The sequence below is a fragment of the Peromyscus eremicus genome, chromosome 4 (genome assembly GCF_949786415.1).
Source record: "Peromyscus eremicus chromosome 4, PerEre_H2_v1, whole genome shotgun sequence".
Lineage (NCBI taxonomy): Eukaryota > Metazoa > Chordata > Mammalia > Rodentia > Cricetidae > Peromyscus > Peromyscus eremicus.
In genome coordinates this window covers 10,222,892-10,237,322 of record NC_081419.1, presented here as the reverse complement: position 1 = coordinate 10,237,322, position 14,431 = coordinate 10,222,892, and the positions used below count along the sequence as shown (strand labels likewise).

General features: G+C 47.4%; 1 protein-coding gene across 1 annotated transcript; it reads left to right on the top strand.

Moving 5' to 3' along the window:
* The first annotated feature begins 1 nt into the window (after position 1).
* Positions 2–13,391, top strand: Ndufa8 (NADH:ubiquinone oxidoreductase subunit A8). The gene is made up of 4 exons (XM_059260170.1): positions 2–186; positions 4,565–4,728; positions 9,677–9,842; positions 13,095–13,391. The coding sequence occupies exons 1-4, from the start codon at positions 34–36 to the stop codon at positions 13,230–13,232; spliced, it is 621 nt and encodes a 206-aa protein (XP_059116153.1). The 5' UTR covers positions 2–33; the 3' UTR covers positions 13,233–13,391.
* Positions 13,392–14,431: the final 1,040 nt, after the last annotated feature.

Below are 14,431 nucleotides of genomic sequence, written 5' to 3'. Positions count from 1 at the left end.
CAGAGCATTGCGTCTGCGCGCCGCTGGAGACGCATGCGCAAATGGTACAGGGCAGCCTCGGAGACCCAAAGGGGAATTGAAGGAGACGGGCGACGCGGCCGAGGGCACCTGGTCAGGGTCGCGGCTGCCGCCGTCATGCCGGGGATAGTGGAGCTGCCCACTCTGGAAGAGCTGAAAGTGGAGGAGGTGAGGCTCGCCCCCAGGGCAGGCGGGAGGCCCGGGGCTGCAGCTGCCAGGCGGGCCCGTGCTCGGTCCCGGCCTCTGCAACCTGCATGATCACCTCCCGCCGTGCTCCAAACACCTAGGCCCCAACCGCGACCCGTCTCCCTTCCCTCTTGTGAATCGGGGTGACACTTTCTAACATCACCTAGCCCCCTGCTGTACCTCCCCGTGAGGCGAGTTTGCCTATCCAGGTGCTCACCTTCCTACGAGTCTGTCAAAATCGGTGCAGAGCAGGCCTGGGGGCCGCCGCAGCATACAGTGCGTGTTGCACAGTGAGACTGGCATGGGCTAGGGTGTTTGGTAACAGGACACATTTAAATATCCATTATACAGTGGAAAGTAAGGGACAATGCTCTGCTTTCGTAGTTTATAGTTTAATAAGGAGATAGGTAAAGAGGCAGTACAGCACAGTGCAGCTAGTGGTGTGAAAAGTGAAGTGAAGGCGATGTGTTACTGTAATTATTGCAAACACGATCAAGCCACTTCTGCAGGCCACGTTGCTAATTACTTGGGACACACAGTAAGGTAAGATATAACTGATCTTCCCTGTAGACCAGAAGTAGGCCTGGAGAGTAGAAATGATTTGCCCAAGGTCACATAGACAGTGTGTGGAAGAGTTGGAACGGGAACCCAGATCTGTTCTTAAGCCTGGTCTGCTAAAGCTTTGAGCTAAAGTGCGATAGAGTGGAGAGAAGAGGAGGTGTAGACCATATTCGTTGAGAAAGCCAGAGCTATTTGATGTCAGCTTTAGTGTTAGTGGTGGTTCTGAGAAGTCACTGATGGGGCCAGAGCAGTTTGGACTTGACCCAGTGAGATGGTGCCAAAGGTGGATGTGTTAAGGCAGAAAACCGTCCTGGCAGGACTTGTTGGTAGAAAAAATAGACCTGGCAGGCTGGAAAGCCTGTGTTGGGAATTCCATACCAGGCACTGAAAAGTGTTTTCCCCACGCTACTTCTGGAGTTCCTTACAAACCTGTGAGGGTGGCAGCTGTTGTTTCTTTAGATGAAAGTATTAGCTGTACTCATGTGTGAGTAACATTTACTAAGAAGTGACAAGGTATGTCCCCATGAGCCCGCTTTTTATTCTTATCCCATCATTAAATTGGTTAAACATGAGTTGACATGTTTTTGTTTGATTTTTTTTTCTTTTGGTTTCTTGAGACAGACAGGGTTTCTCTGTAGTTTGAGTTCCTGTCCTGGAACTCACTCTGTAGACCAGGCTGGCCTTGAACTCACAGAGATCCGCCTGCCTCTGTCTCTCGAGTACTGGGACTAAAGGTGTGCACCACCACGCCCGACTTTTTTGTTAAATTTTTAATTGGCACAGCAAACATTTCATGCAAGAGCTTTCCAATATATTTTTCTTTAAAGTTTGCACGATATATATAATTATGCAATAACTAAAGTGTAATAAAAGATAGACGCATATGATTAAATCTATGAGATAGGCAGGCACAGGTTAAGGAGAAAGTAGGATTTGATGTTGGATCTGAATTCTAGGCCAAATTGCTTGATTACTTTCAGTAGCTTTTAGCACTTATAAACAAGGGTGTTTTGCTTGCAAGATGAGGTGACTAGCTGAACAATTTGTGAGGACATAAGCTGTGCTTAACAGAGTTAAAGAAAAGATCCTCTGTGTGAGTGAGTCCTACTCAGCAGTGGACTAGTAACAGAGGCAATAATGTTGAAGAGCCTGGGTCAGGTTTGCAGTATGACAACAGGCTCAGGGAGGCCAAGAGCAGCAGCAACAGCTTTGGGCAGCAGATAAAATCCATTTTGGACTCTATGACTTAGGGGTCATGTCACATCACTATGGAAAAAAACATCCAGGAGCTTTGGGTTAAAAAATCCAGCCAGGGGGTGGTGGTGCACACCTTTAATTTCAGCACTTAGAAGACAGAGGCAAGCAGATCTCCAGGTTCAAGGCCAGCCTGGTCTACAGAGTGAGTTCCAGGACAGCCAGGGCTACACAGAGAAACCCTGTCTTGAAAAACCAAAAACCAACCAAACAAAAACAACAACAAAAATATTCCTTGGTGTGTTGATAATTTTGAGTAAAAATTAAGCAACAGCCAGTACTGATGTACATTTTATGTGTCAGGTATATTCTTAGCATTTTTATAGGTATGAGTTCATTGGATCCTCACAAGATCCTGTGAAGTAGTAAGTGCATCACTCTGTGTTTTACATAAATAGAAAATAGGCCTGCCATAATTTAAGTACTAAGAAGGTGTGGGAGTGGTTTGTGGAAGCAGTGCCAGTATTGGAAGGCATGGGGGCTTTGCTGTGACTCTGTGGAAGCTTGCAACGCAGAGTGTCTGTGAGGGATGATGAGGAAGGATGCTGAAATTCGGGGTTCTGAAGACAAAGGATGCTGGATGAACTTGAGAGGGGACTGTTGGACTTCATCAGCTCTGAGGAAACAGGTGAAGGGGGCATGGTTGCATCTCAAGCGCTCCACCTTCTCTCTGATGGTAATGTCATGCCAAAGGCCTGTTGAGAGGCTACAGCGTCTGGGCTCCAGTTCTGAAGATGGCTGGCATGTCATCTCAAATGTGTGTTTATTCGATGTTTAGGAATTGGCTCAGTGAATGTGTCTCATCTTTGTTTCTTTATGACAGCATAAATATACCTTCATTTTGATAAGACTGCCACCTGTGTAAGGAAATAAAGCAACTAATACTTCAGGCTTTTGGAGGGCTGCTGTCTTGAGGATTTAAGTAATCAAATCAGTCATTTAAGGATATTTTGAGGCATTTGGCAAGCAAGTAAAATGGTGCTCAGTTTTTTATTTAAATTTTTTATATTTATTTATTTTATATGTATGAGTGTTTTGCCTGAATGTATGTGTACCACATTTATGCCTGGTTACCATGAGTGCCAAAAGAGGACATCAGATCCCCTGGGACTGTTGGTGAGCCACATATGGGTGCTAAGAATTGAGCCTCAGTCTGCTGGAAGAGCAGCAAGTATTCTAAACCACTGAAACTCAATTTTAAAATGTAGTGACTTTTAGAAAAACAAGAGTGGTAGTACATGCTTGCGATCCCAGCTCTAGGAGGCTGAGCAGGATTGAGAGTAGGAGGCCAGCCTGGCCTACATAGTTCAAAGCTAGCCTGGGCTACTTGAGTGTCTCCCAAAATCAGAAATAAAACAAAAAGGTTGAGTACCTTTATTCTCTCAGCTGGCTATAGGTAATAAAATAAGCAAATGTATACCAAACTTAAATACAAAAATTTACAGATTTGGAGTATAAATCTGTTAGAGTTGGCATGGCAAATTTCATTTATATGTGAGTTTACCTTTATTTGTTGATTGCTGTGATGGACAGTGCTGGTGGGCAGTCCTGGTTCTTCATCTCCTTCCTGTAGGATGTAGGTGAGCCTTTCTCTCTCTTCTTTCCCAAATATTTGTCTTATTAGTAAATTAATATGTATAAAGTGCATAAAAATAAGACTGCAGACTTTTCTCACATTAAACTCCTCAATTTTTAAAAAAATCCAATTCAGTGGTGTGTTAAAGTATGATTTCCTGACACCAACTTTTAGGAAGTCTGCTAATGCTCTCTGTTACATATCTCAGTTGACCAGGAATCTGAAAACTCCCTGCTTGGGAAAACAGCAACAGTAAAGCAGAAGCAGGTTAGATCAGAAAGGCCAGCTCTCAACCGGACTATCAAACTGCCCACGCCCAGATGCCAGCAGCAGATAAATACCCCACCCCGCTCTTGAAAATTTAGGCTTAAGAAGTTGCCCGTGGCAGAGCTGGTACTCACCTGCAGACTTTAGTCGGGCAGTAAGATAGAAATATTAGAAGAGAAACAGAGTAGCCAAAGTGACTAAAAAGTGAGGATGAAGATGAGTTCTTCCAGACAGCAGAATGCTCTGTCGGGTTCCAGTGACTGAAGTGGCTTCGGCCTGGGCTAACACTGTAGAGCTGGAAGCTGGGCCCTGGACTCTGCCAATCCTAGTGAGCTACCTGCAGCTGCTCTTCAGTGCTTCTCTAGAGTGTTGGAAGGCAAGCAGGGGAGTCTGCATGATCACAGTGCTCGACTTAGCATCAGTGTGGGCAGGTTCCAGGGCTTTAGTCTTAGGAATAATTTGCCAGACTGTGAGCTCCTTTTCCTTTTCCCTGCTTCCTCTGATTTTCCAGCCCTCTGGGAGTTTCAGATGTCCTTATAGGATTCATTTCATCCCTGGAGAGGAACCTTAGCAATGTTGACAGGGTTATTTTAAGCAAGATTCTGTTAAGGTCACCATCTTCGTTTTTAAGAGAAAGCTGGGCTGGTTCTGTCAGCCTAGCGAGACATGCATGGTGTGTGACCCTCTACATCACTTTTCCAGGTGAAGGTCAGCTCAGCCGTGCTTAAAGCTGCCGCCCACCACTATGGGGCTCAGTGTGATAAGGCCAATAAGGAGTTCATGCTGTGCCGCTGGGAGGAGAAGGACCCCAGGCGCTGTCTGCAGGAGGGCAAGCTGGTCAACAGCTGTGCACTGGACTTCTTCAGGTAAGACTCACCTGAAGGCAGTGTCTGTGTGAGTTGTAACGTCAGGGTATTCTGAAATGTTCTTACCTGAGGAAGTGACTTCCGGCTAAGAAAGAAGAGCTGCAAGTGTGCAGGTTTGAAGTCAGATAGACCAAACTTAGTTATTTTGTTTGTTTTGGATTTGTTTTGATAAGGCGAATTCTGTAACCTCCATGAATCTCAGTTTTCAGTTGTGAAACAGTGTCTGTCCTCTTCAGTATTGCAGTGGGTATTTTGAAAAGGTGTGTGCAACCATCTGAGCCCAGTGCTTGTTGACAGACAACAGACAGTTGTGCTGGTTAGGAAAGCATTGAGGTGGACACTGTGCTCAGTACTTAGACAGGCCCAGTGTGCAGTTAACTGAAAAATGTTGGTTGGGCATGGTGCTGTGGTTGTAATCCTGGCATTCAGGCGGTAGAGGCAGAGGACCAACCAGGGCAGCCATGGCTACATAGGGAGTTGGAAGCCAGTTTGGGCTTCATGAGATGCTGTCTCAAAAACAATTCTGGTTTGAGTCAATCAGGCTAGAACTCACCATGCAGTCGTGGAACACTCGTTCCTGATGCAGCCTCCAAGGGCTGGACCTGCACTGCGCACTACCTCACCCAGGCGCGAGAAGAGGTGTTTGAGAATTCTGTTATACTAAAGGGCTAGAAACTCAACTCAGAGCGAGCTGGCTCCAAAGTCCAGAAGTAGTCCTGGTGCAGGCAGGCTGGACTCAGGGGTCTAAATGACAGCAGAACTGTGCGATCCCTTTTTCCTCTTTTCTGCATCAGCTCTTGGCTCAGCATTTCTCCATTGACCTTATTTTCAAATAGACTTTCCCTTGGCTATTGCCTGAATGGCCCCCAGCCACTCTAAGCTGCCCTCCTCATTAGTAAGCCCTGAGAGGGTGCCATTGTAGTGCCATTGCCAGGGTAGGCAGAGTCCCCACACTGAGCCAACTCTACTGTCTGTGGACTTCATGCGCTTGTTTTTGAACCTTGGGAGGTAAGTGCTCTGATTGGTCAGGCCTAAAGTGGGATGTAGTCTCACCTTCATCCAGCTGCATCACTGAGAGACAGGGAGGAGTTGTTTCCCAAAGGAAACCAGAGGGATGTTACAGAAGAATGGGGACCGACTGCCGTCAGAGCAGATGCTGCTGCAGTGACATTACAGAAAGAGTCAGGCGTGGAAACTCAGTAGCTGCCTTTCTTCTCTCTTGCCTGTGCTGTCTCTGTCCACATGCAAAGATACTTTGTGGTTATAATTGTAATGTGTAGACTTTTAAACTGGTTTTCACTGAAATCACTGGACACATTCTTTTGAAGCTTGTTTTCAGTGACTACACAGTCTGCTAGTAGAAGGGCCGACTGTAATGTACCAGACAGCTCTTGTTAGTGAACATCAGTCTCTACTGTTTAACCTTTCTTTTTCTTTTTTCTTTTTCATTATTTTTTATTTTTATTTTTATTATGTTTTGAAACAGGATTTCCTAGGTAGCCTGGCTGTCCTAGAACTTACTATGTAGACCAAGCTGGCCTTGAACTCAAAGAGATAGGCCTGCTTCTACCTCTCAAGTTCTGAGATTAAAGTCGTCTGCCACTACATCTAGTTTTTATTTAACCCTGTAATTCCTTGGTATACATTTTCCAACAGTGTGATTCTTTTTTTAAGGTTTTGATAATTATATTTGACTTCTGAACTTTTATTGCTATATTTTTTAAAAATTAATGATTTTTAAATTTTTTTTCAAATGTGTTTGTGTATTTTGATTGAAGATATATGTCTGTGCACCGTGTTCATGCATGCCTAGTGTCTTGGGGCGGGGAGTCAGAAGAGGGTATCAGATTCCCTGGAACTAGATGTGAGCTGTCATGTGGGTGCTGGGAACCAAACCATTTCTTGGCAAGAGCAGCAAGCGATCTTAACTGCTGAGCCATCTCTCCAGTCCCTGATTAAACAAACGAACAAACAAACAATTTTATTTATTGATGTCTGGGGGGAGGGAGTCATGTCTACGTGCCATGGTGCAGGTGTGAGGGGTCAGAGGCCAACCTTGTGGAGTTGGTTTTCTTCTGCTACCTTTATGTCAGTTCCAGGGATTAAACTCAGGACTTCAGCCTTTGTGGCAGTTTTACCCAATGAACCAACTCACCAGCCCCTGCCTTATTGTTATTTTAGGTTGGGTCAACTTATTCTGCCCTCTGCATTGATGATATACACAGTGTTTAAATATTTAATACATAGGAGATGGTGCTTTATGATGCTTGAATTTATATTGATTTGATTGCTAGCAAGGTTAAATATGTCTTTACTTATTTGGGGGAATAAAAATGGTTTTCTAAGAGAATATTGGAAAAGGATTTTTCCCAAGATGCAGAGATGGGCTGTTTTTAAGTGGGAAATGAAGAAACCCCTTGGTCCTCAGGCCCTCCCAGGGAGGAAGGACTCGGAGCTGGAGATGACTGGTGAGCATTAGATGAGGGGTCTGCAGGCATGGTGAGCAGGGGCCTGCAGGATCTCCCACTGCAGTGCTGGGCTAGGACTCCTCTTCTGCTGCGGACTGTGGAGAACACAGGAGTGGCTGTGGGTTGGGATACACAGGGTCCAAGTAACATTGGTGAGTCCTAAGAGGGAACTGAGTGAGTGGCAAGAGGGAGGCATGGAGAGTAGACTTTTGCTGCATGCTTAGACTCTCGGAAAGTCTTCATGAGACATATTAAAGGAAGGCCATGCGTTGGGAGTCCTCGAGTTCTAGAATAGGGTAGGGAGCACTTTCAGCCTTTATTCTACAGCAGAAATGTGTTCTGGGGTTTTCCCCACTACCTTAAATATGGCTTTCACATAAAATTGTGCTATTTTGTGCTTACCTAGCAAGCACAAGGCCCTAGGTTTGGTCCTCAGCTCTGTGGAGGGGGGGCATGTTACATAAAATAGTGCTATTTTATTCTCCCTGGAATTTGTATTTAATTCCTAACAGGTTTGAATGAAAAGGGAGGGGGAATTTTGCTCCAGCCTTTTTTTCTTTTCTTCTTATCTCCACCCGCCCCTCTGGGCGGGGTGTGTGTAGAATAGGGTCTCATGTAGCCCAAGCTGACCTCAGATTGACTCTGTAGCTAAGGCCGCCCTTGAACTCCTGATCCTCCTGTCTCCACTTACCACATGCTGGGATTATAAACCTGTGCTCCACATCTAGCCTCCCTAGCCATGTGTTCTCTTTGTGTGTTTGTTTCTGTGTTTGTGTGAACGTGTGTGTACCCACATTCATGTAGAAACTTGAGGCTGACAGCAGGAACCCTTATTCTTTGAGGCAGGGTCTCTCACTCTGGAGACATGGAGCTTAGCACTATGGGCTAGTTTCACTGGCCAGCTTGCTTTGGGGTCTCCCGTCCCTTTCTTCAGAGGATAGAATTTACAGTGGGGCTGCCAGGGCAACTTGGCACTTCTGTGGGCTCTGGAACCCCCATTCCAGTCCTGTTTCTTGTGTGGCCAGTGCTCGAAGCACCAGCCATGTCCCTGGGTTCCTCCAGCTGATGCTCCAAATCAGTTACTGCTTCCCTGCTTCCTAGCAGCGCCCAGCTCTTCTTCAGCACTCTGTTTCTGGCTAGAGCACCAGTGGGCCGAAGCCACAGCTCTGTGTGGGCCCCAGTACCTCTTCCAGTTAGTGTTTGTGTTTGAAGGCTCTGTCACCTCTGGCTTCTGTCAGCATGCCAGGCTCTGACTGCTTCCTTCCTTTCTGAGTTTGCTAAGCTGAGATGTAAAGAGGGACCAGGCTCCAGGGGAGTTAGTTCTCCTGACTAAGATGCCGGTGTCTTAGGCCATGGTCTTTTATTTTTGCTGGATAAAGAAGGCTTGCTCCTCAGAAATCTTCCTGTTTATTTCTTACTTACTAGTTCTTAACTTTGGCTTCTTTTTTTTAATTACAAAGCATATAGAAAGTTAGGTTTCATTATGACATTTTTCAAGCAAAATTTGTTTTTGTTGTTTCTCTTCCCTCCTTTCATGAGTCTGCCTCCCTGTGTGCTCCCCACTCCCCACCCCCACCCCGTAGCCACTTTACACTTTCAGGTTACCTGTGACCTTTAGCCCCCCAACGCCTCTTGTCCTAGACTGTGATCACTCTCACAGCCCTTTATTTGTATGCATACATCATGACCTGCCGTCCTGCTGTGCTAATGAGACGCTATACACATACACATATATTAAAAGTGAACTCACGTGAGATCCAAGAGAGGACCAGTGGTTCGTGCCTGAGACTGTGACACCTCACTTAGTATGACATTTCCTAGTTCTGTTTTCCTGCAAATTTCATATTTCTTAGAAGCTGAGTAAACCAGGCATGGTAGCAGAGACCTTTAATCCCAGCACACTGGAAGCAGAGGCAGACGAATCTCTGAGTTAGAAGCCAGCCTGGTCTACAGAGAGAATTCCAGGACAGCCAGGGCTACACAGTGAGATTCTCCCGAAAAACCAGAAGTAAATAAATAAAAGCTGAGTACAAATCCCGTTGTGTATGTATGCCACATACACAACGTTTTCACTGTCCAGTGTTCGGTTGATGGACATCTAGACCGGCTCATTCCCTTGCTGTTGTGAATGGAGCAGCAGTAGATACAAACAGTCCAGCGTCTGGGGTAGGTTATAGCGAGTCCTTTGGGTGCAGCCTAGGAATGGTGTAGATGGTCACATGGTGTTCTGGTTTCCGTTTTTTGGTGACCTTCCACACTGACTTCACAGTGGTCGCACTAGTTTACATTCCAGCAGTGGGAAGGGCTCCTTCCCTACAGTCTCAGCATTTGTTGTCCCTTTTTACTTGAAGGCCTTGAAGGTGACATGTGGTGTGGCATTATTGACTGCTACACTTCCAGAACGTAAGGCTGTTCACTTGCCTGTGGGTGCTCTGTTGTGTTGTTCAGGAGCTACCCCTAACCTCCAGTCTCCTTTCCAGGAAGGTAAAGCGTCACTGTGCAGAGCCTTTCACAGAGTACTGGACTTGCCTCGATTACTCCAACCTGCAGATGTTTCGTCACTGCCGCAAACAGCAGGCAAAATTTGACAAGTGTGTGCTGGACAACCTGGGCTGGGTGCGGCCTGACCTTGGGGAGCTGTCCAAGGTAAGGTTCCTCTGGGCTCACTCTGACCTGGAGGTGGAGGTCAGTAGAGGGACTGGCTGTGACAGAAGCAGAAGGGGCCTTCTAAGGTTGGAGAGGATGTGAGTGCTCCCCATTGACCAGACAGACAAAGGACTTGGCATCCAGAAGCAAGTGTGTCCAAACAAGTGTCATCCTCTTTGGGCTGGTTAGCTAACAGGGAGTAGAGTGGCTTAGGCAGCATGCTAGTGAGGTGCCGTTGGGGTGATAGGATCAGCTTGTGTCAGATTATTTTGTGACACCAAGAATTTAGAAGCCCTGCTCATAGTTGAGGAGCTCAGTCCTCCCTTCCTCCTGTGCTGGTGGTTTTGGTGATGACTCTGGGTGAAGCGTCCCCGGACGCCTGACGCCTGCACTCTTCTCTGTGCTCTCATGACTGACTGTACTTAGCACAGGAACAGGCCAAGTGTTGATCCCCCAAGTCTGTCCTCCCAGCCCCCACTGCTGTGGCCTTGCTGGAGAGCTCTTCCTGAGCTGCTTCTGCAAGATAGCTCATCCTGTGCAGTTGAAGGATTCAGGGCTGAAGCTCTGTCTGTCTTCACTGCAGGAGCAATCTGTGTGGGCAACAAAGATGCACCGTTGGCACTCTGAAGAGCTGTAGGGACCCCCCCTCCCCGCCCGAGCTGCATGTCCTCCCCTGTTGTGTTGTGCAGCTGAAGAAGCCCTACCCACATGCCTACAGTTCCTGCTGCTTTAGCTGGGGTCCTCCACGCTCAGAACCAGGGAGCATAGCTTGAAGGGGCGGGCACGGTCAGACGGACAGAGTAGGGCTACATCCTCTGTCCACAACCTCCTGTGGAATCTCAGACTAACTTTCCAACCCTGTCCGCCCTGATCCTAATAAGGCTGAGGATCTTGGCCTCCTGAACGAGTTATACCTGAGACCCTGTGTGAACCCCTGCATAGCACCAGGCACACAGGCCGTCTGTCCATCTTAGTTCCCTTCCCTCTGGGGCCAGCATCTGTGAATAGTTGTCACAAATAGATGGGTAGCCTAGCTTTTTTTTCTCAGTCTGGCATACTTAGCTTTACTTCAGATACATTCTTTAGCTAAACTGAGAAAATTATTTTAATAGTGGCCAATTCAGAGTTGGAAAATGATAGGACTTACACACTTAACCTGTAAAACTATCTTTTCTTGTTTCTCCCTCACCGCAGGGGAAGCAGTGAGTCAGGCTATCAAAGTGGTGTATTTATTCTTGAGTCTTTGTGTTAACATTTTTAACCCCAAATAAAGTTGTCACCCTAATTGCCTCAAAAATGTATTTCTTGACACGTGTCATCAATTGTAGCTGTACTGCAGTCCACTGTCCGGTCTCTAGAAAGGCTGTGTCCAGCCGAGGGAACCCAGGCTGCAGCTCCATTCTCTTTGTCACTGTCTGGCCCACTTGCCTCTTCCTCTGATGTCACATCCTTTTCTAGGCAGAATTATCTCCAACTCATGATCATAACCTGAGTATAAAGAAAGCAAGGTAGGGGCGCTTCTGTACATCCTAGTTCCTCCCGGAACCCCATTTTACACATGGCAGGTTCATCATCCCGTAGCTGCCCCAGACCTTCCTGCTCCTTCTCCTCAGGATGCACTTCGCTCTTCTTCCCTTGATCAGTTAGCTGTTCTTTCAAGGAGTCACTGGGTACTTCATGTTCAACAGACATTTTTCAAACACAAAGATATGATATCACTCATATCTGGAGTGAGCATTTGGAACTACTTGTCAAGCAGCAAAGAACCCTTAGTGACCTGCAGTTAGAGCAGGGGACAGGGACCTGCATCAAGGCCTTGGGTTCCAGCACCAGCTCTGATGTCATCTTAGGTGACCCAGTTGCCGTCCTGTGAGCTGGAGGTAATGTGTACACACAGGGTGGTGGAATTAACTGTGTACCTGGGAGCTCTGGGCACAGACATGTTTCTGAATGGTATGTCTAGGCAGATGGACCTGGCCTCTCGTGCATGCAGGTGGCTTAGAGTTGGTACCACTAGAGTAAAAGCCAAAAAATGAGGCGGTGGTGGCGCACGCCTTTAATCCTAGCACTCGGGAGGCAGAGCCAGGCAGATCTCTGTGAGTTTGAGGCCAGCCTGGTCTACAGAGTGAGTTCCAGGAAAGGTGCAAAACTATACAGACAAACTCTGTCTCGAAAAACCAAAAAAAAAAAAAAAAAAAAAAAAAAAAAAAAGCCAAAAAATGCTTAGTAGCTATGGCCCGCTTGTAAGGGCCTGCTTCCTTAACTTTCAAAGGGGTCATTTCTGGGCAAGAGGTATTGCCAAGTGGTACAGCATTTACCTAGCATGTGCAAGACCCTAAGTCTAGTCCCCAGATCCACAGCAAAATTCAAAAATTAAAAATCAATTTCTGGTTGCTTCAGTTGAGATTTGGCGGCCATTGGGAATGGTAGTTGTGGCTGCTCTCCATCTCCCTCTTGGCTGCAGTTTAGAACCTACCGTTTCATTTGGCTGTGGGCTCCACTCGTAGTTCTGGTCCTGTCACCAGGACTGGCTTCCCTGACCCCCGGCCTGCAGATGGTGATTGGTTGCATCCCTGTAACAGTGGCACCTGTTGACGTCAGCTCAAATCCAAGCACCTTTGCACGCGTTTGCACACTGTATCACGCAGCCCTGTGCCTTAGCTGTGCACGGAACCTCCGAGCACAGAACAGATAGGCCTGTTTGTGTCCCAGCAAGGTAGTCTTAGTGAAGCTCTGGGAACTCACCCGGTGGGAGCTGCTGGTAATGGTGAGCAGGGGTAACATGCTCAGCGTCAGCACTAATAACATCAGAGCGTGTTTAGTGTACGGCCTCTGCTGCTGTGTGAGTTCTGTAGATGTCGTCTCTGTCATCTCTGCTCTCTCACTTGCACTGGCTTCCTTCTTAATCTCCCTGGCTGACTCCTGATTCTCCTCAGAAATGGGCCCAGTCTTCAGTGTGAGTGATTTGTGCAGGGTCCACCCTTCTCCGTTGTCATTGGGTAGAAGTCTTGCTTGATAGTTCTGGCTTGCTCGCTAGCCAGTGGGTAGCATGTATCTTCAACTATTACCATGCAGCATGACAAAAAGTGGGCTTTCAGAAGTCTGTGCGAGATTCAGTGAGGCTCGACACATGTGCCTGAGGTTTGACGCTGAGGAGTAGTTGGGGCAGCAGGAGCAGAGGGACCCCCAGAGGGCTCAGGGTCACTACTGCTGCAGTCCCTTTAAACCCTGCCTCCTTCTTTGCCCTTCCAGGTCACCAAAGTGAAAACAGAGCGCCCTTTACCAGAGAACCCGTATCACTCAAGAGAGAGGCCGGAGCCCAACCCTGTGATAGAAGGGGAGCTGAAGCCTGCCAAACACGGCAGCCGGTTTTTCTTCTGGACCACTTAAGATGGGTCCACAGCCCGCACGTGCCCAGATGACAGCTGATGAAAATGCCCATGCCGCTCGCGTGTTCTTTCCTGTATCACGGACGTTAACAAAAAAATTAATTTATGTGACTTGGCAGTTATTCTATACATTTCCTGTCCATTAAAATTTTAAAGGAAACAGTTGTGTTTTATTACACTTTACGTAACCTTTTAGCCTTTAGAGATGACTTCCCCTGTCCTTTCTTGTGCTTCTAACTGTCTTACTTGCTTGCTCTAAGGAGGACTTGCCTGTGTAGCAGGAGAGCCACACTCCAGCATGGAGGCTTTTCTACCTGAAGCAGCTTCCCAGAGGTGTTTGGCAAACAGTATGAAACCCAGCTCTCTCTGGGCTAGCATTCCAAGCAGATAGCTCTCCCTAACAGTCATTCCAGGGAAACGTCCAGGACAGAGTAAAGGTTTGAGCCTGTGACTCAGGCACGGGAGGGGCTGCTGGCTGGGTCCTAGGCAGTGTTGCTTGAAGTTCCTTAAAGAACCTAACTTCCACCATTTCCCCTCAGCAGCCCATGGTCCGTGCGTTAGAACCCAGATGTTTTTCCTGATAGACAAGGGAGGTGGAGGCTGGGCTCCCAGCTCCAAAGCCAGGAAGTTGGAGGTCTGAGTGTCAATTCCAACCTTGGGTGTGTTCCTTAACCTCTTGTGAGAGGTTGAGTTTGAGGACACACCAAAGGGCACATACTTATCTACCTCCTGGGCAGGTTAGAGCCCCAGTGTTTATAAAGCTCTGGTTCAAAGCGCTGTTCCCCCAAGTCCCTTCACCCCATCCAGTTCCCTTTCACTTACTCGGCTGTTTCCTCTGCAGTTGACTGGGTCACTGCACTTTCTGGTTGTGGCATTACATTGCCATAAGACTGTGTGAGTCTTCCAAGCTCGGTGGCTTTGAGCTGCTTTGCAGAGCTGTGAAAATAAAGCTGTGGGACACATGTCTCCTTCAGTTCATCCAACTCTCAGTGGGAGAGTGAGGCATTAGGATAGATAAGGCGCTGGGGCTGCCGTCCAAGGAATGCAAGGCCAGTTGAAGGGAAAGGACTGGCGGTTAGCCATGCCTCCCACTCCGTGCTCGCCTCGCCGTTGGTTTTCCGTGAAGCTCTGCTTGGTACACACCAGTGCCTTGCCAGCACCTCTGCCTCATTCCCAACTCTTGAATAAACTCTTGGTTTT